At 31.4% G+C, this 23,268-nt stretch overlaps 2 protein-coding genes across 3 annotated transcripts; one reads left to right on the top strand and one right to left on the bottom strand.

Moving 5' to 3' along the window:
* The first annotated feature begins 9,764 nt into the window (after positions 1-9,764).
* Positions 9,765-12,633, top strand: LOC133303237 (truncated transcription factor CAULIFLOWER D-like). The gene is made up of 8 exons (XM_061503116.1): positions 9,765-9,946; positions 10,061-10,139; positions 11,038-11,099; positions 11,629-11,728; positions 11,974-12,015; positions 12,208-12,249; positions 12,388-12,432; positions 12,556-12,633. Exons 1-8 carry the CDS (start codon positions 9,765-9,767, stop codon positions 12,631-12,633), a joined length of 630 nt encoding a protein of 209 aa, XP_061359100.1.
* A 457-nt stretch (positions 12,634-13,090) lies between these two features.
* On the bottom strand, positions 13,091-20,291 carry LOC133303238 (F-box/LRR-repeat protein At5g63520). Of its 2 annotated transcripts, XM_061503118.1 has the most exons (10): positions 20,055-20,291; positions 19,768-19,875; positions 19,585-19,677; positions 19,373-19,507; positions 18,927-19,028; positions 18,773-18,812; positions 17,944-18,096; positions 16,870-17,045; positions 15,102-15,220; positions 13,091-13,778 (listed from the first exon to the last, which is right to left on the bottom strand). In XM_061503118.1, exons 1-10 carry the CDS (start codon positions 20,277-20,279, stop codon positions 13,337-13,339), a joined length of 1,593 nt encoding a protein of 530 aa, XP_061359102.1. In that variant the 5' UTR covers positions 20,280-20,291; the 3' UTR covers positions 13,091-13,336. The 2 variants fall into 2 exon arrangements, with proteins under 2 accessions (XP_061359102.1, XP_061359103.1); XM_061503119.1 differs by lacking the exon at positions 20,055-20,291 and having other exon boundaries at positions 19,585-19,672; positions 19,768-19,821.
* Positions 20,292-23,268: the final 2,977 nt, after the last annotated feature.

Here is a 23,268-nt window from a genome sequence, read left to right as displayed (position 1 = left end):
ATATATTAGAAAGAAATCAAAATTTTATTCTTTTGATGTAAGAGTGTAATTAACACTATTTCCTATGTCGTGAATGATTACCTAGAAGCTATTACTTGGAGAATGTGCCTAGACTTCTATGCATGTTTCCCTTTATTTTTTGCATAGAAAATTGTTAAGCCTATTAATTTATTATTATGTCTATTGGGAGGGAAAATATTTAATACTTAAAATTTAAACTTTCTAAATTTGAATTTTGAACTTGAGAGGTGAGAAAAGATTCAGCATTTAATATTGCCTACTACTTTTTGCATGGGAAATTATTAAGCATATTAATGATAGTTATTACTATATCTATTGGGCTTAATTATTATACATATTAGAATTAATTATAAAACTGGAAAAAGGATATGTATAAAATAAATTTAATTTTAATAAAAAATTATGAATTAAACGAAAAAATATTTAAAATTGTAAAAATATAATTTAAAATAAAGTAAATTAAATTCTTAGCTTAAAATAATGATACAAAAAGGAAAATAAATTCGTACAAGAAACTTTTTAATAAATACTTAATATAAATATTTTAAATGTATATATATATATATATAATATAATATAAATTAAAAGAGAAAAAATTATTTTTAAAAAGTATGTATAATTAATTCTATTATCATGTTGAATTTTAAATTTTAAAATTAAATATATTAGAAAGAAATCAAACTTTCATTCTTTTGATGTAAGAGTGTAATTAACACAATTTTCTATGTCGTGAATGATTACCTAGAAGCTATTTTTGAAGAATGTGCCTAGACTTCTATGCATGTTTCCCTTTATTTTTCGCATAGAAAATTGCAAAGCCTATTAATTCATTATTATGTCTACATGGAGGGAAAATATTTAATACTTAAAATTTAAACTTTCTAAATTTGAATTTTGAACTTGAGAGGTGGGGAAAGATTCAGCATTTAATATTGCACACTACTTTCTGCATGAGAAATTATTAAGCATAATGCCTTAATCCTGGACCCGCCCCTAATCGGATTAGTTGTGAAACAATGAACCAATTGGAATATTTCCAAAATAAAATAAAATTATTAAGCATATTAATGATAGTTATTATTATGTCTATTGGGCTTAATTATTATACCTATTAGAATTAATTATAAAACAGGAAAAAAGATATGTATAAAATAAATTTAATTTTAATAAAAAATTATTAATTTAACGGAAAAAATATTTAAAATTATAAAAATATAATTTAAAATAAAGTAAATTAAAATTTTAACTTAAAATAATGATACAAAAATGAAAAAAAATTCGTACAAGAAATTTTTAAAAAAATACTTAAGATAAATATTTTAAATGTATATATATATATATATATGTATATAATATAAATTAAAAGAGAAAAAAATTATTTTTTAAAAGTATGTATAATTAATTCTATTATCATGTTGAATTTTAAATTTTAAAATTAAAAATATTAGAAAGAAATTAAACTTTCATTCTTTTGATGTAAGAGTGTAATTAACAAAATTTTCTATGTGGTAAATGATTACGTAGAAGCTATTACTTGAAGAATGTGCATAGACTTCTATGCATGTTTTCTACTACTTTATACTTTCTAGATAGAAAATTATTAAGCCTATTAATAATATTTATTATTATATCTATTGGGTGAGAAAAAATTTAAAATTTATAAAATTTCAAATACAAACGACACAAATCCTTGCAAAAAATAATTATTTATTATTATTTTTTAAATCTGATTGTAATAAATAAAAGTCTATCTCTAAGATAAAATATAAAAACCTAAATGTGACGATAAAAACTTTTTTTGTGGATAACTGTAAAAATCTATTGCATGCTGATAGTTAGAGGTGACAAACTTGGCTTAGCCCGAAGGGCCGGCCCACCAACACATTTTTATAGTTAAATTAAAGTTTTATCCTTCTTCCTTTATAATTAAATTCCTAAATTTTTGTAAATACACATATGTAAAATTCAAAATACTAATTACACAATCCTTGAAAAAATAATTATTTATATAAAACAGTGATAGTTAAAAGTTGCAAACTGGGCTTGGCCCAAAGGGCCTGCACGCCTTGCCTGCCAACACGTTTTAATAATTAAATTAAATTTTCACTCTTCTTTTATAATTAGATTCCTAATTCAGATTTCAATTTTTGTAAATACAAATTTATAAAATTCTAAATACTAACTACACAATTCCTTGCAAAAAATAATTACTTATTATTATTTTGTAAATCTAATTGTAATGAATGAAAGTTTATCTCTTAGATAAAATATAAAATCTTAGAAGTAATTATAAGAGCCTTTTTTGTGAATAAATATAAAAACGTTAGTTATAGGTGGCAAACTGGGCTCGGCCCAGAGGACCGGCCTACCAAATATTTTTATAATTAAATTAAAATTTCACACATCTTCTTTTATAATTAAATTCTTAAATCAGATTTTAATTTTTGTAAATACAAATTTGTAAAATTTCAAATACAAACGACGCAAATCCTTGCAAAAAATAATTATTTATTATTATTTTTTAAATCTGATTGTAATAAACGAAAGTCCATCTCTGAGATAAAATATAAAAACTTAGATGCGAATATTAGAACTTTTTCGTGTGTATAAATATAAAATTTTATTATATGCTGGTATATAATGCTGACAATTAGAGGTTGCAAAGTGGAGTCGGTCCGGAGGACTGACCCGCCTATTTTTTTGTAATTAAATTAAAATTTTGCTCTTCTTCTTTTATATTAAACTTAATAACTCAAAAATTTGCCAACTCTATATGTACAAAAGTTTGAGTTAGGTAGCTAACAATATTGATTTAAATAAAATGCAGAGATATATTTTTATGTTTTGCATTAAATTTTACGAGACAGACAAACAAATTTCTTTTTTTTCCTGTGCATCGCACGAGTTATACTTAATTTTGAAGAAGTTTTTTTTCTTAGGGTGCTAATTTGGAACATTATCTAAGAAAACTAAACGTTCGTAATGAAAAATCGATGTTATTTAAGTTCAACGTAAAAAAAATAATTTGGAGTCATATACTGAGCCAAGATATGAAGTTTCAAGTGTTTGAAGCAGCGAAGCTATTGTCACCTCATTCTTTAAGTCTTTGGTGGACCCAAATGTATGTTGTTGTTTTTTAAAAATTTATCATTGTGGGTTCTTTATATTGTTACAAGTTTTTAGCATGTGTATTGATTTGATGCTATTTAGACACATTTGTTCCATTGTAAGCAAAAAATATGACTCATACATGACCATTTGGTTAATTTGCTTTCAAATCCCTTTCAGACAACGTTTTTTGGGTTCTAAAAAAAATAACCCATTTTTTTACTGAGATTATTACTTCTGAGTGTTAACATATTAGCGTAATTTATTTTATGAGCATTTACATGTTGTATCGTAGGCATAAATATGATGGTGGAAGAGGATGTCCCTGGTAATGCATAAACATAGGAAATCACATGTTTGGTATGTGTTAAACTCATCCCTCCAATGATTGCTACAGAATGACACTGAATTAATAGCGTTTTTTTTATTATAGGTACAAGCTGATCTTTTAATTTCATATTTGCTTGGTCTGTTTGTTACCTTGATTTTATTAGTGACTGTTATAGTTAGCAATAAGTTGTATGCATTTTTCTTTTTTTAGCCATCCTCATTTCAACATAGTCTACTATGGTGTATTTATTTTTTACATAACTCATCGAGTAGATAATATATTTGATTTGCATAATATTGATCACTCTGGATAGCAGATTTTTGTTTATGGTTGACATTTGCAAAGTTCTGTATCAATGCTGTAATTTTTTCCACTTGAAATATAGAACAAGATAACAACACAGGTTTTTGTAAGTTTAATGTTTGCAGTGCGATTAACCAACCACAGCGGACGACAAATATTTTGTTATTTTTCCCCCGGGCATCGCACGGGTAATTCACTAGTAATAATAAATAAATATACACATAAATGATAAATTAAAATTATAAAAAATAACATATATTTCCTTAAAGAATGATAAATAAATATATATTTGTAGTTAACAGCTACACTGATTTCTTATAAACTTGCAAAAGAAGGAGAAAAAGGTGGTCGTCAAATAATTTTTTTTTTCCTTCCATGTGGAGTATGACACTGATGACACTAAATTGATACTTAGATATCTTGCTCTATGATAATTTGCGTCACTAAAGTGTTTTTTAAGCTGAATAGTGACTATCCTCATTAAAGCAGAAGTTGCGTCTGAAGTAAGGATATGTAATAAATTATAGTAATATCTAACAAATAATTTATTTACTAAAATATTATAACAAAAAATGGAATCTAAATTTTTTTCCTCAACCTTGTTTGGGTCTACTAATCAAATCAATAATAATAATATTTACAAACAAAAAAAATCACAGATTGACAGTTTTTAAATTATAATTATTTGTTATTTCGTTTTCTCCACCTTTTTTGTTACATACATGACTACTTTTTTTGTTTGAGTACATATCGATGACTAACTTTTAAGTCTGTGTAGTTTTCATATATATATATATATATATATATATATATATATATATATATATATAAGTTTATCATCTATCATTTAACATGACCACAAAAAGTTTCCTACACACACAATATTTTGTGCGGCCCGCAGCAAAAAAAAAAAAAAAATTCGGCACGCAGAACGAATCTCTATAACGTAACACAATCACTTTTCCTACAACATAACTCTTATAAAACCCAACCCTATATATATAGAGAAAAAGTATTTGTCCTTTTAAATGACACATCTTTTGTCATTTCACTCTCACAAAGAGGTGGGACCCACATCTTTATTTTTTTTGTCCACTCTCTCTCCCCCTTTATCTATCTCTTTCTCTCACTTAAAATGACACAACTTTATATCCTTTAAAATGACACACATTTTTTTTCTCTCTCTGTCTCTCTCTCTCTCTCTCTCTATATATATATATATATATATATATATATATATATATATGAAAAATATTTGTACTTTTAAAAAATATAACTTTGTATCATTTTAGATCCTAACCGTTGATTTTCGTCAATCAACGATTATAATTTATTGCGAATCTCTAATTAATTAATAAGTTTGACCCAATAAATTATAACCGTTGATTGACGGAAATCAACGGTTATGATCTAGAATGACACAAAGTTATATCATTTAAAAGGACAAATATTTTTTCATGGGGAAGGATATTGTAATAACTAAGCTGTGTTACTACCAATCAATCTCACCGTTAGATTGATTATATTGATCCAAATATGGGAATCATAACTATGCAAAGATTGAAATAAATATAAAGTATTACATTTGGAAAATCATGACCATACAAAGATGGAAACAAATATAACCGTTGGATCAACATAATCGATCTAACGGTGAGATTGATTGGTAGTGTAACGCCTCGCAACTTGTAAGGATCAACGACTGTCCCCACACACTAACACAAGACTTTTCAGCGTGCTTTGTCCTCACTCGCACACTTCCCGAGAAAACTTCCCAGGAGGTCACCCATCCCAGAATTGCCCCAAGTCAGCACGCTTAACTATGGAGTTCTTCCGTTCCAGGCTACCGAAAAGTAGATGCATCTTGTTAGTATAGGTAGTACCAATTAATTCTTATAAGTTATTCCCAACTATACCGTCATATACCAGCACAGTCTCTGGAATCCCTCTCTTTCGGGTGTTGACTCGATTTATTCATGTACTCCGTCGCTGGAAGCATGTCAAGAGCCGCTCCTTGTCCATGCCCTTTCGCACCGGCGATCACTCCCCGCCCTCGTCAGCGCCCGGGATGTTACATGCTCACCAGCTTCCGCCTGGTTCGTCCTCGAACCACACCGTACTGGAAGAGAGGCCCTGCTCTGATACCACTTGTAACGCCTCGCAACTTGTAAGGATCAACGACTGTCCCCACACACTAACACAAGACTTTTCAGCGTGCTTTGTCCTCACTCGCACACTTCCCGAGAAAACTTCCCAGGAGGTCACCCATCCCAGAATTGCCCCAAGTCAGCACGCTTAACTATGGAGTTCTTCCGTTCCAGGCTACCGAAAAGTAGATGCATCTTGTTAGTATAGGTAGTACCAATTAATTCTTATAAGCTATTCCCAACTATACCGTCATATACCAGCACAGTCTCTGGAATCCCTCTCTTTCGGGTGTTGATTCGATTTATTCATGTACTCCGTCGCTGGAAGCATGTCAAGAGCCGCTCCTTATCCATGCCCTTTCGCACCGGCGATCACTCCCCGCCCTCGTCAGCGCCCGGGATGTTACAGGTAGTAATATGGTAGTAACACAACTTGATTGTTACAATATCCTTCCCCTTTTTTCATATATAGGAAATTTGTATCATTTTAAAGGATGTAAAATTATGTCATTTTAAGTGAGAGAAAAAGATAGATCATGGGGAGAGAGTGGAAAAAAAATAAAGGTATGGACCTCTTTATCAAAGTAAAATGACATAAATTATATCATTTGAAAAGACAAACACTTTTTCCGTACAAGAAATTTCGATTTTGTAAAATGGTTTCAAATCAATGATCTCTGCGTGTCGTCCGTTAATAGGCGATCCATGTTCAAATAATTGACTTAGAAAGAGAAAAATTTACTCTCTCTCTCATACCACACATCACCAACCATTTGTATAAACAAATATATAATTATGAAAGTATTTAAGATACTTTACAAATAAATTGTGAGGCTCTTTGACCAATTTGGGTTTTTTGAGATTTTAATGTACCAATTTAGTATTTAATTATCGTTATTTATCAATAGGTATTGTTTAGTAATGCAAGAGGGATCCAACGTCACTGAGTGCCGCACCTGCGTCACCCACACAATTTTTTTTTTCAAATGAGTGACGCCCCCCTCCGACACTCACAGGATTGTGCCAAGTGACACATCTCGTTAGTCCCATTTCCATAAAATTTTGGAAGGCCATGGCTTTTGACTCGGGTATCCAAATCAGATATATATATATATATATATATATATATATATATATATATATATATATATATATTTACCCGAATCAAAAGTTATGGTCTTTAGAAGTTTTATGGTAACAGGATTAACGAGATTGTGCCACTTAGCACAATACTGTGAGTGCCAGAGACAATGTTGTAAAATCGGACTGGAACAGCCGGGCTGATCTGGAACTTGGTGAACTGGTCATCTGACCGGTTCAGTTATTACATTGAATCGGTCAAGTACCAGACCTGGTGCGACCCGGTCGGTTTTGGTAAATTCAGGTGACCCGGCCTGAGTTTTTTTAAAATAACATTTCCAGAAAAAAGAAGTTTTTGAAAAAAATCATTGAGTGATCTGTTACTTATTGGCTTACATAAGTTATGTACGTACAATAGTAATATTATCTCAGTTATGCATTATGCAGGAAATTTTGATTTGATTCATAGTTAGAGATGTCGTTTATTGAACCTGAAACATCAATATCACAAGCATTATATGATTGTTTGATTTTTTTGGACAATAATGTATAATTTATTATTATTTATATTAAAATATTGAATTTATAATATTTTTTTTTCAGCTATTTGAGTATGTTTATAATTTTTTAATATAAATTATAGATTTACATACAATCATCGGGTTATGCGGTTGAACCGGTGACCCACTGGTTGAATCAGTGACCAGTGACCCGGTACCTCGACCGGGTCAATGACCGAACCGATTTTAATAACATTGACCAGGGGGCGTCACTCAATAGAGAAAAAATGTGTGAGTGATGCAGGAGAGGGTCGCGACACTCAGTTATGTTGAATTTTCTTTGCATCACTAAATGATCTCCATTAATAAATACAGTGAATCAAGTACAAAATTAAAAAATTAAAGGAATAAAAATCTCAAATGGGACAGAGAGCCTAAATTGTGACAATAGCTGTTGTGAGTTATAAATTCATCATTAAGATATATGTCAAATCTTAATACAATTTAATACCACAAAAGCCAAACAATCATATACCAAGTTTTTTTTTTAATATATGAACTGGTTCTAATTTCACTAGGAATCATTATGATTTATTATTTTGTTATTTTTTTTTCAGTTCTGAATCAACCAATGTACATTTTAACTATTTTTTTTAATTTGGTCAAAATTTTGATAACTATTTGTTTTAAATTTATTTTCATTTGTAGTGAATCGGGTACTATTTACCCCAAAAAAAAAAAAAAAGAATCGAGTACTGATTGGAATTTTTAACATAAAATACTTTTAAAAACCCTAAGAATGCTCTCCAGAGAACATTGGACTTTTAAAAGAACAAATAAATATCTTATAAAGAAAAGTTAATTACACTCTATTACTTTGAATTTTGTTAAAATTACAGCAAATTTTAAACTTATCTAAAATTACACTTCACTCTTTTTTTTTCTTTAACCAACTATTTGCTTAACATCGTTAAACACTTTTATTTATAAAAAATTTAATTATTATAAATCATTGAACACTTCGATATATTATGAAAAATATATTTTAAAGATATATAATCATATAGATTTTATTTAAAAAATTAAATTAAATTTTTAACAAACAGTTAAAAAAATATAAATATTAATTAAACAAGAGAAAGTGAGAATCGAACTCATGACACCGAGGCTCTGATATTAGGCAAATAACTAATTTAATCCAGAAACTTAAGCTATTAGGTGATAACCTTTTAAATGGTTTATATATTTTTAACAACTAATTCAAGAACCGAACAACTTTCTTTGAACCGGTCCAAAAACTGAACTATTTTTTCAAAATTGGTTCCACTCAAAAACCCAAATCACTTTACCAATTTAGTTCGGTTAGGTCTAAAAAATTGAACTGAACTAAACCATATCTATTTTAGGAGTGTAAAAAAAATTAAATGAACCAAACTAAACTGCGAACCAAATTGAACCGCACCACATTTTTCGGAACCAACTTAAGAAATGAACCATTTTCTTCAAATTGGCTCAAAGGCCAAACCACTTGTTAAAACCAATTTGATTTATCCTAATTGAGTCACTTTTGAACTGAATCGAACCAAAATGTGTGCATCCCAATATTTAAGTATGTTTTTACATCATTATTTTTTAGAGATAAGTTATTTTATCTATATTTTTTATACTTACTTTACTTGTTATTCTCCAACACTATTATATCAAAATTTTAAGAGGAGAGAAATGAAAAAGTTAGTTGAGATTCTGATGTAACAGTATTGAAAAATAGTAGGTAAAATAGGCATGAAAAATTTGTAAAGGTAAAATTTTACATCATTATTTCACTATATTCTACTGAAAACTTGTCAAGAAGGATATATCCACATGATTTTTTTCTTTATTATTTAATTATCACCTTTGAGACGAGTATGCTTTCTGGATATTCCCACAAGTTTTTTGATTCTTTGAGCCTAATCTCAAGTGCAGGGCGAGTCCAGAATTAAAATTTTATGTCTCTGGTATTGATTTTCCACATGATCTTTGAATTTGTAAAGGTCCCAATAATAATGATTAATGAGTTTAGATTCATGAATTCATAAAAAGATTTGCTAGTGAAGTCGCGTCAAGCAAAGTCAGGACGTCCTTTGGGCTACATTATGCCATGCACTGTATCTTCAGGGTGTCGAATTCTGATTCGTCCCCTAACATTATAAAATCAGCTTCCAATTCTCATGGATCAATATAAATTAATGTTGATCAATAAAAAATGTTATAGACGCCACAAAGAAAGTAGAAATGGGAAGAGGGAAAGTGGAGCTGAACAGAATTGAGAACCCAACAAGTAGGCAAGTTACCTTCTCAAAGAGAAGAAATGGACTAATCAAGAAGGCCTTCGAGCTCTCCATTTTGTGTGATGCTGAAGTTGCCCTTGTTGTTTTCTCTTCATCTGGAAAGGGTTACCAATTTGCTAGCCACGAGTAATCATATTTTATTTTCAACCTTTACACATATATTATGATGCTAAATAGAATTTTATGATTCCATGTTTCTACAATATATGATGTTTATGTTTACTATGATGATTGGTGCAGCATGCATAGGACCATTTCGAGGTATCGTTGTCATGTTGGAGTGCCCCAGTTAAATGTCTATCACATGACAACTGTAGAGGTATATTGTTTAATTTATTTTGCTCTACTTGGTCTCTCTAACTTCATGCAGATATTTGAACACTCATTCTTAATTTACAAAGCAGCTTCTTTGTCACTTAAAGGTTATGTGTTTAAGTCTACAAAACAGCCTCTTTGTAAAATACAACAATAATACGTGCAAAGATTTTCCTCATCCTTATCTTCCCATACTTAATGGGGAGTGGTTTTATGTATACTTAAATAAATCGATTAAACTCCCAAGGGTAGCTCAGCTATGACAACTAAGCTCTTAAGGGTTTACTTGGGTCAGGGTTTCAAACCCTGACCCAAGTAAATTCTTAGAAAATCTTTGGGGTCAAGAGGAATCGCCTCTCTCTTCAATGGGGGATTAGTCTTATCCTTCCTCTGGTGGCAAAGCTCAATGCACCCTCTCTTTTAATGAGGAAGTAGCCTTTGAGGCTGTATTCCGAGAACAAGGTGACTGGAGGAGGAGATACCTCTAGGTTCATACCAAAAAATAAAAAATAAAAAATAATAATAATTCGATTAACACCAAATATATCTTTGAGGAGGGGTAATGAGCTTTAATTATTACTAAGTTCCGACTTGGGATTAGTCTCATAGCTGGCTCAAAGAGTTAAAACTTGTAGGGATATCCGGTGGCTGACTCGCCTCAAAGAGGTAATTAGGCTGGGTATACCCTAAAAAAAAATATCTAATAAATATATGCTTATGAATTGATTCAAGTCTTTGATGGGTTTTTTCCTCGTATAGACATATTTATTATTGCTAGCTGATCTGAGTACTGCAATTGATTCAAGTACATAAATGATTTGCTTGCTTGAACCTTTGAATTTCACCTTTATGTGTTTGAATTTGACTTCTATTAATTGCTGAGTGTCTTTTGGTGTTGAAAGGCTTGGAGGACTGAAATTGATGAGCTAAGGAGATCGGTAGGCAACATGGAAGCAAGACTGAAGTACGTCTTTGATATATATATATATATATGAAAAAAAAACTTTGTCCTTCTAAACGACACAATCTTGTGTATTTTTAATTTTTAACACTATGTACTACGAGTAATATATAGTGTTAATATGAATTTTTTTCCTCTCACCTCAGTCACTTCAACTGATGTGGAGAGAAAAAATAAATAACTTTTCATATTATAACTATGAGGAAAGTTATACCTACAACTTATTTTTGTTTACAACATCTTACAATCACATCTTAATCGTTGATTTCTGTCAATCTGACGATTATAATTTATTGGGTAACAATTATTAATTAATTACTAATTCCCAATAAATTATAACCGTTAGATTGGCGGAAATCAATGGTTAAGATGTGATTATAAGACGTTGTAAACGAAAATATGTTGTAAATATACTTTCTCTATAACTATATACTACCTATAATACATAGTGTTAAAAACTAAAATGACATAACTTGTGTCCTTTAAAAGGACACACACTTATATAACCCTTGCATCACTGTTTTTTTCTTAGGCATTTAGCAGGAGAGGATCTGTCAGCACTAGGCTTGAAAGAATTGAATCAACTAGAACGACAATTGAGTACTGGAATTCAACGCATCAACTCTAAAATGGTAAATATGTATATGACACGTAAGCTTGCTTTTGCATAATTAGATGAAATTTAGAAAATATAGTTAAGCATATGAGTAATGTTCTCCAAGCTATACTGTCCTGTTTCACATTTGCATAAATAATGAATTGAAAATGGAAAGCCAATTTATCATTTAAGACAAGATCACATCAGATGGACCTATCTGTATATTGAAACTTAGTGCATATTTGTCTAACTTGAATTATTTTTGTTTTTCCTGGACAGAGACACGTCATTGCTGAGAATAAGAAAATGCTTAATAAAAGGGTAAGATTATAAGTAAAACTGTTACGGACTTTAACCACTGATAAAAGTGTGAATGCAGAAGGCACATTATTAACCACCGTTTATAACTTGAATTTGCTATATACATTCACTAAGTTTAGGATTAACTTCACGCAGATTTATGTTATAATATATGCATGAAGAAAAACTAATTATTGCTTTGTCTTGATGCAGATTAGAGTCCTAAAAGAGGATAACACTCATCTTCAGAAAAAAGTGAGCCTCCTGTAACAGGAGTAGATGTTGTTTTATTATTTGTTGAACTGATTAATTCAGCTTTATTTCATCTTTAACATTATTGTGTGCACTGCACATTCATGTTTGACATTTGATTCTATATGTGTATAATTCAAGCTGCATGAATTGGAAGATCACAGTTCGAGTTCCAGAACATTGGAAGTAAGTGAATGAAATGGATTTCTAAGGTCAGCTAATCATTTAAAATTACTGGAGTTAGGGGGTACATAAATCATTATCATAGTTGATAGTACTGAAATTCTAGACATTTTTCCTTGGTTTCAGTTACTTCGTTTTTGTAACTTGTTTGGATGTCTTAGTACTCTGGATTGTGTTGCAGGATTGCTCAAGATTGAACTTTGAAAGCTAATAACTAGAGTACTGCGGGTATGCAAAAGATCTCCAAGAAAGTTGTGACAAATGTATCTGCATTTGTCCCTTTTTTCTTAATCCTTATTTTTCCCTGTTTCTTGTTCAAGTGTGGGAAATGAAGTAATGTATGAAGACGGTTGTGGCACTTTTCAAGAAAGTAGTATATATAATTTCATTTTAAAGCTTATATAGATAATATGCGACCAATCAAGCATTCCTCTAGTTCTATCATAGTTTCAATAAGCAGAAGAGGATTGCTATTCATTTATATTCAATTAAAGTTTAACACTTTTTATAAAAAAGTGATATGCCATTTGTAGTTCCCTCAACAGAAAAACATATCAGCTGGACACAGATTCAATTATATTCATTGCAAAAGGAAAATTCATCGATAGAGCCCCTTCAATTCTTATATGCGTCATAAATCGTCATAAGAAATTGACTTTGATTGATCCAATAGTTTTGATACACCCGAAAAAGAAGGTTCCCAACATGTGAAGTCAGTTTCATAATGAGATTGTTAAAGCGAAGAAATAACAGCAAATAGCATGGCATAAACTCCATAGCCATTTAATACAATATCATTATCTGACACACCATAAGATAGTCAGATATGTGTCGATTGCAGAGGGCAAAACAGCATCCTCCTCAAATTAACAATGTATATATATTGAAAATGAAATATCAGCAGCATCTAATATTCCAGAGAGGGAGGAATATATGACATCACTAAATAGACACTGCTATAAACATGCAGGCAGCAACTGACGGGGCTTGCTTCATGACATTGACCAATCAAAGTGGTACAAGGACGCACCATTTCTCCACCACAAAATATTCCAGCCAATGGCACTCCTGGAAAATTCTCCAAGAAAGGGGAGCTATCAACGTTGTGACGCCCAAAGAATGATTCACCACGGCCATAACATGCAAAAATAAGACCCCCAAAAACATTGATATCTTTGTCTCCATCACCCTTGAAACTCTTGGAATTTCTTCCAAGCTTAATATTCTTGAGGGCATCATTGACCTCAGTTATTGAAGCTAACGCAGTATTAGGATCTGAATGGTAGAACTGAAAGATATCTGCTGTTTTGATGCCAATTCCATCAACATATAGATACTCTTCATCACCTCTGTTCAAAACATGAAAACTTAGTCTTTTATATTAAGAACAAGGTTGTTTGCAATAGGAAGTTCATAAACTGGGGAATGATAGGAAAATAGGGGGTCTCATAAAAAAAATAAAAAATAAAAAAAATCACATGGTCCTAAGTCACATGGCGATAATGGTGACAATTCACCAGAGGCTCTGGTCTGTTTTTAAAGCCCAAGTATTGCAAGTTGACCAATAAATTTACAAGAAAGAAGGGTAAAAAAAAAAACGATTATCTAATGGGGCCTACATATATAAGCAGAAAGAAAAGAAACCAATATAAAACTTCAAATCTATCACAAAGTCTAGCTTCCGAGCTAATACCAATTTCATTGCAAATGTCAGTTCAAGCATCTTTTCTTTTAGTGCCCCATTTTTCTCAATAAGTAATTTTAAATGAATAATTAAATGATATAAAAACACTATAACAAAAGGATAGGTTATTCTAACTATCTTTTTCCATGTCTACCTTACCTACTACTTTTCAATATCATTAGATCAGAATCTCAACTAACCTTTATCATTTCTTTCTTCTATTGGGATTCTGATCTAATAATGTTGGAGAGTGATAAGTAAGGTAGGCATAAAAAAAAGGTGGGCACAATATCCTATTCCTATAACAAAGTTAGCTCATAATTTCAATTATCTTCAGAACTCTTTTGTGTGTCTATATTTCATCCTGTACATATTCCATATGTCACATAAGATAGTATAAAAAGAAACTGGAAGGTCAAGCTGACATGCATTTTTTATTTTATTGAATTCGACTTCAGAGTAAACAATTAAAATTGTACATATACCAAAAAATTAATTAACAGATTAGAAGATTTCTTATAGTTCCAAACACTCAAAACGTCCAAGAATCTGAAGTACAATATGATATAATTATACACTTTGCCAACCCTGCCATTGTTTATCAACATAGCATATGATTCCTCCAAAGGGAAAAGTAAATTTTAAGACTAACATTAAAATTCAATAATTCACCAAATATGTAAATTTAGACAACAACACTTTTAGTTGATTGATCTGCTTACATTATAATAGCATGCCAATAACAACTGTAATTAATCATCTATTACCTAAGCCAGCTAAGCCAAAATTAACAACAGCTGTTGAAAATAGCAAAGTGGATGAAATACTGGGATTAAACGCTACAGCACTCTATCAGGTAGTTGCAGCAAAATATATTCTATCAATTCAGCCTTTTTTTTAAAAAAGGATTATTCTTCAGATGAATCCAAAAAATTAATACCGATGAGGTAGTAGAAGACCCACAAAAGAGAAGAGTTTTATGTCATACCCCACAACTCCATGATATGCAATACAAGTTCTTGGCATCGGCTTCTCCGCTCCAATGGAGTATTTCCTATGTTTAATTACCCCAATGTACAAATCAGGAGATTCAATATGATTTTCCAGCTGCCACATTTTTTGAAGTTAAGAAAATAAAAACCATAAATACAAAGAACTGGAAAAAAATAACCATAAGCAAAAAATTTATATCAAATTAGTTTTACAAAACTTCTAATTGATATGAAGCCTTACTACCAAATAAAAATAACGGATGGCATTAGCTTATATTATTTTTGTCTTTTCCACAAAAATAAGCTTAACAAATTTAATACCCAAGTGTGTCGTGACATTTTCCATTATCCATTATGATTGGTATTAACAGGGATACCGATTGTTATTGCTTCAAAAAAAAAATTAAAAATGCTTATGATAGAGAAAAGTAAAACCAGCCAGACAACAGCCTGGCCATATTTAGGTGCTCAACTAGGCTATTTGCTTTTCACATAATGAGGTTTTTATATTCAATAACCTCCAAACAATTTTCAAAATAAAGATTAACTATCCCATTATCACCCCCATAGAAGCTGGAGAAAACAAAATGATTTTGAGATAGACCACAATATAATGTTCGTTTCCACTTGTTTCAATTTGAATTAGTAATGGGACTTCATTTTGCTCTAAACTTGCTAACTAAAGAATGTCTTCATAACAAACCAACAAGAAATAAGATACAGTAATAGTATTGGCATGGAGAGTTCCAAATACATTATCATACTTCACAAGAGGATAATATTCCTTAATTGACCGTATAGACCTTAGTGCCATAACAAAAGAAAAGATCAGTTGCAAATCCATTACAGAAAAGCAGTCTATATCAATTCATTTTCTTGCTTTAATTATTTCTTTCTCTCTTTTTTAAACTGAAATTTCAGTAAATTTTTAAGCCCCTTATTGCATTAGTCTTATCGAGTATTTACAAAATGGGGGATAGGGGAGGGAAAAATAATGAATGAAAGCATTGTAATATGGTTTCTAATAAATGAAAGGAAAAAATTAGTATTAAGGAACACTAAAATGGAATATTTAAATTCAAGGAACAAAAAAAAGTTTAAGTATTAAGACCCCATAAAATTTATTTAGAGAAGGACCATTATATATTACTTAATGAACAAAAATACCCTTAATGAAAGTTATAACCACTGAATAGCAAGTAATAGCATTCACAAACTTCATAACTTTATGTATTTTTTTACCCCAAAAAAACTATTTATAGTTGTAGCCACTTATTAAGAACAAATAACCACTCAACAATAAACGATTCTCATTTGCTAAAAAGGAGAGGAGTTTGGAAGAAGCCAGAAGCTCCTCCAAGTAACTTCTCATGAGAAGCTCTTTACATGATTTTTCTTCCAAAAAAAAAACTATTTTTTAAGAGCTTCTATAACATAGTGTTTGACAGGGCTTCTCCTCAAGAGAAGCTGAAAATAAGCCTAACCAAATAGATACCTAAGATATAATTTCATTTGTAATTATTAACCACTTAGTGAGCACAAATAACCACTCATTGACTTGCAATACCCACTCACAAATTTCTTCATAAGGGTATTTTTGTCTAGGTGAAATCTCTCTAAAAGAAATTTTGATAAGTCCTTAATAATTTAAACTATTTAGATCCCTTAAGATTAAATATTCCTTCTTAGTGGTTTTTAACATTAATTTCCCCCTAACGAGAGGAACTTGTAGTTTTCTCCAAAAATATGCAAATAGTTGCGCACCAAATCGTTAATATCAAGTAGAATACTCTGACCGTCAAGAACTTCATGTTGCCCTTCTCTCCTGGCAGTTAACCATGTCGAACTATCAGTGTTTTTTGATATAACTGAAGCAGTCTTATATCTAACACCCACAGCTGATACACCATTTGACAATGCAACATGAAATTGAATATTTCCTGTAGCAAAATCAATCCATAACAAAGATGAGTAACATTTAAGAATTTCAAAAACAAAATAAAATAAAAGACTAGTAAGCTTAATATCATTCCTTGTAACACTCGAAACAATCACAGAAGTAAAATCATATACAGACAGATTCTATTATTCAAAATGTGCACAAATATAAAGGCAGCACAGAGAAGAGTAGGAAGCATGATAAAGAAATAACAATAGGGGCTGTAGACTGGTAGCTTTACCAGGGACACTTCCCCTATGGTTCACATATACCCAAAATCAGTGACGAATCCGTATCCAACATTATTTTTTTATTTTTTATTTGTGAATACCCACCAATTACCTCTATCAAAGCATATTCTCACAGTTGCAATCTTGCAGACTTTTATCCTCACCAAATGAACAAGGGAGAAGGAGCACGCATGGGACTTGGATAGAGATGATCAAAAGTGGAGAAATTTTATTTTTTAACATAAATAAATATAAATATCTCACTTAATATATATTGCCATACCTGTATCTGAATTGTATAAAAAAAATTATCGTATTTCCATATCATATTGTATCGGATACTCATATCCATAACCTGTGTAACATAGTGCCTTCCCCAGTAACTAAGGGGCTGCCTGTTGGTGTTTGAAGACGGAGATTGATCCCACCACAACCCACTTTCTCACCTAGATCCCAATAGGGGATTGATTAACACACTTTTCTCCCGCAAAAAATTAGATATTTATGACTAAGAAAACAGGAGTTGTCAACCCTGAAATCCTTCAAGGAATACAAAAACCTCATCCCCTGATAGTAAAATACGATGGCATGCACTGTAGCAGTTGTATGAATTATATGGTGCATCAGATGGAAAGAGCCAAGAGCTACCCAAAAGATAACGAGAAGTACCAGAAGACCTGTTTCTGTCCTGAGCAAATACAAGGGCAACAGCTTCTGTGGACCGTTTTCTACCACAAATGTTTGTAGAATCATTTCCACTTGTGTATACAAAGGAGCCTCTCTCATCACCTACAACGACTGTGTCCATAGGCATGGCATAATCTGAAATTAAACAAGACATCACGGAAAAAATTATAAATAAAAAATTCAAGCACAAGCCTGTGGCAGAAGGGTGTAAATTGAAGTCATGTTTTCAATTACAGAACTAACACAAAATACACAGGCGCCCTATCTAAATTCAAGTATTGAATTGCCATTATGTATCCCACAGACATTTTGTGACAAAATATTTAGGGAAAGCAGTCAATCATATCTTAAAATTAATAAAACACTGTATATATAAACTCAAACAATCATTTCCTTCCTTACTCTTTTATCACACATTAATAAAAAGAGGATTGTTATTTCTATGTTCCAGATAGTCCCCTTTTAGTCCTTTTCCTCTTCAACCCCCCTTTCTTTCTTTTCCCCTTCTTGTCTTTTATCTTATTTCCACCTTTCCCAATTTTATTTTTTTATTTTTTATTTTTTTAACCTCCTCTTATTTATCATTGAGTTCATCTACCATTGACCCCAATTAGCTTGTGTTAAAGGTGTTGTTGATGTTGATGTATTAAAAAGAGGAGATAAACCTCATATTCTATCGAGCAAAACACCAAATTTCCTCATTTTTTTTCCATACAAAGTAAAGAGTAAATAAGAATATGAAGCAAAAGTAGAATAAAGAAACACAATAACAATAGGTATAAAAAATAAAATGTATACAAGTAACACTCACCCAACTTCTCCAGAACCAGTTTCATGTCACTGTTTGCTTCCTGTGCAGCCAAATCCGAGTGTTAGAAAGAGAACAATGAATGATACAAATAATGAAAAATAAAATTTAATAAAATAAAATCAATATTGAAAAATGTGTGCAACTGTTAACTTACTCCAAACAATATAATCCCAACAGGGAATGGACGACCGGAGACAGAGGCTGAATATCCCTTGATATCCATTACAAAATTGTCAATACATGGTGCTTGAGGTGTCTGGTGTCACAAATAATTTTAATTAATAAATTTGATGATCATAAAAGGATAAAGCATGACCTTATCTGAATTCAATTATTTAACATAGATTGTATGAGTGTAGTGAAAGACTATAATATACCCAAAATACCAAGCCATCTTCTTTTTCTATTCTTAACACCTTCCTGCAGTAAGCTGCCTCTTCTTGACTCAAGGTATTATTAAAAACCCTTAGCAGCTTAAGGGTCCCTTTCCCATTAGACTACCTTCGCTTGTATATGAAAGAAATTTCAAAAATGTTTATCTATTACATGTTCATTTTCAGAGACTGCAAAGTCCAAATTCTTAAAATGACAATTTATTACCTTTTGCGGCCGTAGTAATGGTATAGCTTCAACTTTTAATCCTGGCAAGTAGCCAATGGTCAAAACTATGCCTTCATTAATATTTCTTGCATATTCTTCATCATCAAAGCCACCAAAAAGGGCACCCCATTTGACCTACATACATTATCCTGGGTTCACTCGATTTTACCAAATCAATAACACAAAAAATGAAACAAATATCAATATTCAACCTCTTTAAATTCATCAGTAAGAGCATCCCTTCCCATGATACCATTTGCCACAGCAACAATAACTGGAATATTGAACCCCAATTTCTGTCTAATCTGTGCCACAGGCATTAAGTCAATTGCATAATAAAAACAATCCTTGTATTAAAATAAAAAAAATAAAAAATAGAGGTGTTAATTTCGTACAAGCAACATAGTCTTGGACGATCCGAATCCATCTCCAACATTGACAATAGCAAAACAAGGTCGAATGGGCTCGGACAGAACCTTATGAAGAACCTCGTTCACAGCATCCTGTTCGTGTACAACGTTAAACCAAACAGTAACATAAAAAATAAAACAATTTTGCATAAATGATGGTAAATTTGAGATTTTGAAAATCCAAAAACAAAGTCAGAAGCATGAAGCATGAAGCTTCATTTTTTTTGCATACCCAATTGAGTGAATTTTGTGAGATGAGGAAGGGGACTTACTGGGAGTGAAGGATTGAGAGAAAGCGCAGAAGAGAGTTTGGGACGAGAAAGGATGCGATTGCAGAGAGAATTCCATGATTTGTTAACGCAAGCTGCTGAAGCGAACGATAGAGCAGGAAGTTTAGCCAGAATTTTCTGAAGAAGGTCCTCGTTCAGCACACTTATGCTCATGTTCCCATCGTTTGAAGCTTTTCCCTTCGTGTTCGATGACGATGGCTTCTCCATTGTGGTTCAACACAAACATCACTGTTCAGTTTTTTGTTTCAGACGAAGGAGGAGGTTAAACATTGATCCTGTGGGCTAGACTCTTGGGCCTAGGTCCATTTGATTTGGCCCAATACTCGCATAAATCAATTATCTTATCGGTGGTTTCTTCTGTCTTATTTATTTTAATAATATTTTTCAGTCATACAAGACTATAAGACTACATGTGTTTTGTATTCTGTACAATATTTTTTTGGGTTCGTTTTTTCTGTAGTTACTACAGATAAGTTATCTGCAGTAAGCCCAATATGACGTCGTTTTGGAGCGAAAATTATGATGTATTTATAATTTTAATTTATTTCAGGGTTATAATAGTCTTTATATTTATAATTTTTTAAGATTTCAATATCAAAACGGCGTCGTTTTGGGAATAAATGCAGATAACTTATCTGCATTAACTGCAGAAACATTTTTTCCTATTTTTTTAGGATAAAATACTATGTCTACCTCTTTACATGTCTATTTTATCTATTCATCTCTATTATCTAATATCATTATATCAGAATATCAAGAGAATAAAGAAAAATTAAAATTTATTTGAAATTCTAATTTGATGATATGGAAATGAATAAATAAAGTAAGCATAAAAAAAATAAAAATAGGTTGAATATTCTATTTTTTTTTTTTCAATTCAACTTCTCAAAGACAAAACTACTACGAAGTTAAAGTTTCATTTAAACGATGCGTAGCTCTAACCATACAGAGAATATTATGGCTAAATTATTGGTAAAGAAATAAATCTGGATCACAAATGAGTATTTTATATGTATTTGCATATTTGTCTTTGGTCTATTTGACGTGTCTTTTTTTAAGTTAGAAATTACAGTTAAAAATAAGAACTTAAAAAACAAAGCTAAAAATTATTTAATAATCATGTAAAAAAATTTAACTTCAAATTTATTTTAAAGTTCAGACTAAAAAAGTTATTTGATAAAATAAATTTTAGCATTTTCTAAAAAGTTGATGTACATGTTAAAAGAAAATTCCTTCAAGAGTTTTTAGCTTTTTTTATTCATTATAATAAAGATTTTTATTAAAATATATTTGACTAAATTTCTCCTTAAAAAAACTAAAAAAATAACGCATGAAATGGGTATTTAATGTTCCTGATTCTCGTGGAATATCCGAATATACAAGGAAGCATATTCAAATATGTGCAGATTTCCATATGATTGCGCGAATTTATTGGGATACCTAAAACGACATACCCGGATTTCTCTCAAATATATACACTTCAAGACGTTAATGTTACAACATGACTCAGCCCTCTTGGTAACGCCTCTAATGCTTTGCACCAGTGTTATTAAAATCGGCTCGGACCGGCCGGTTCAACCCGGAAACCGGTGAACCGGTCCCCAAGCCGGTTCGTGTTTGTTATCAGATCAGTCATGTTGATGAACCGGTGTCACTTGGGTTCGACCGGCCGAGTATAAAGAAAACTGTGAACCAGCGAGTTAGCAGCAACCCGGGCAGCCTCGAACCATTAAGTCGCGCGGCCAAACTTGACGGCAGTAATAGCTTTCGTATTATTTATAAAGTGTTTTTCAATTTATATTATGGTCGATGTGGTACCTCTAAACTTCAGAAGTTTTTCTTTTGATATTTATTGTCATGTTTAGATGCTATTCAAGTTATTGGATATTTTCGAACCCTTAGAGAAACTCAAACTTGAGATCTTTGAAATCTTTCATGGCGAAGCTGGAGTTGATATCTGCACGCGGTTCAGAGAGCTTGGAAATCTCATCATCAATGCTTCAAGCAAAGTTTTTTGGGATTTTGGTTTGCAAATAGAAGAGAATTTCGATGGCCTTCCACCCCTACAAGATGGTTCCGTTCCAAAACTCATAAGATACGCCATTAACTACCTCAAGTACCTTGCCACAGAGAATTACAAAACAACCATGGTTAAGGTTCTCCGAACAGAACAAATATGGAAAGCTGGGATATTATCCAAACCAGAGACAGACGAGAATTTATTGAAGCATACCATTTGCAATGTCATAGAAGCACTTCAAAGAAACATCGAGTCTAAACGTTCTTGTTGTAGGGACAAGATTATGATCCATGAGTTTACAATAAACACTTATTGGTACATCTATATAAGAACAAAAAACGCAGATCTTGCTGAGTTATTAGGCGAGCAATATATTACAAGGCAGTAGCAGAAGAATAAGCTTACATGTATCAGAAGCAAGCTTCGGGAGTTTTGGTGAGGATTTTGGATAGAGAGGATTTGAGTTAATACATAGCAAAAGGAAAAAACTCAACACGGTTCAAGGGAGGTTTTGTGAAAAAGTGAAAATTTGAGATTTTGTGCTTCCCATTAATTCTTTCTGGTAAAATGAAATTTTCAAAAGGTTGTGTGGCTAGTGAAAAGATAAATGTCTAGTGGCTTGTGTACTGTTGATGTCTCACCAGTTTTGGTAAAAAATTATTCTTTTTTATTTATTTATTTCTTTTACAATATAATTACTATATATGATTTTTTTTATACTTACAAAAATTATATATATTTGCATAACCGCATAATAATTTTTTATATGTATTTGAATATTTTTATGTATAAAATATAAGTTTCGATGTACTAATCTGAGTCATGCGGTTCAACCGGTGACCCACCGGTTGAACCAGTGACCCAATAACCCAATACCCCGACTGGTTCAATGACCGGGCCGGGTCTTATAACATTGCTTTGCACATCACATTTAAACCTACTCAATTTTAGTGTAGAATTCCCGATCATAACAGTCCATACACGTTTGAAACAATGCAAAATACATAATTCATTAAATAATTCAACTTCTTTAACCACTCTCCAATTCATTGAGCTTGCATTTCATCACTCTTTGCACCATTCCCACTAGCCAAGATGTGCAATAATCATCTACATATAGATCTGCATACATCTATTTACATTTATCCCGTACACAATTTTCATACATAATTGGAT

This window comes from Gastrolobium bilobum, unplaced genomic scaffold, assembly GCF_033153095.1.
Source record: "Gastrolobium bilobum isolate Gb01-03AN ecotype WA unplaced genomic scaffold, APGP_CSIRO_Gbil_v1 utg470628, whole genome shotgun sequence".
Lineage (NCBI taxonomy): Eukaryota > Viridiplantae > Streptophyta > Magnoliopsida > Fabales > Fabaceae > Gastrolobium > Gastrolobium bilobum.
Note: the sequence above shows the minus strand (reverse complement) of the source record. Positions and strands in the feature narration are given on the sequence as shown.

Coding starts and splice junctions, on each gene's coding strand:
- LOC133303237 (XM_061503116.1), top strand. CDS start 9,765: ATGGGAAGAGGGAAAGTGGAGCTGAACAGAATTGAGAACCCAACAAGT. Junction 10,140..11,037: donor ATCACATGACAACTGTAGAG/GTATATTGTTTA, acceptor TGGTGTTGAAAG/GCTTGGAGGACTGAAATTGA. Junction 12,433..12,555: donor CGAGTTCCAGAACATTGGAA/GTAAGTGAATGA, acceptor CCTTGGTTTCAG/TTACTTCGTTTTTGTAACTT.
- LOC133303238 (XM_061503118.1), bottom strand. CDS start 20,279: ATGGAGAAGCCATCGTCATCGAACACGAAGGGAAAAGCTTCAAACGAT. Junction 19,508..19,584: donor TTACTGATGAATTTAAAGAG/GTTGAATATTGA, acceptor TAATGTATGTAG/GTCAAATGGGGTGCCCTTTT. Junction 15,221..16,869: donor TACTTGATATTAACGATTTG/GTGCGCAACTAT, acceptor AAAATGTGGCAG/CTGGAAAATCATATTGAATC.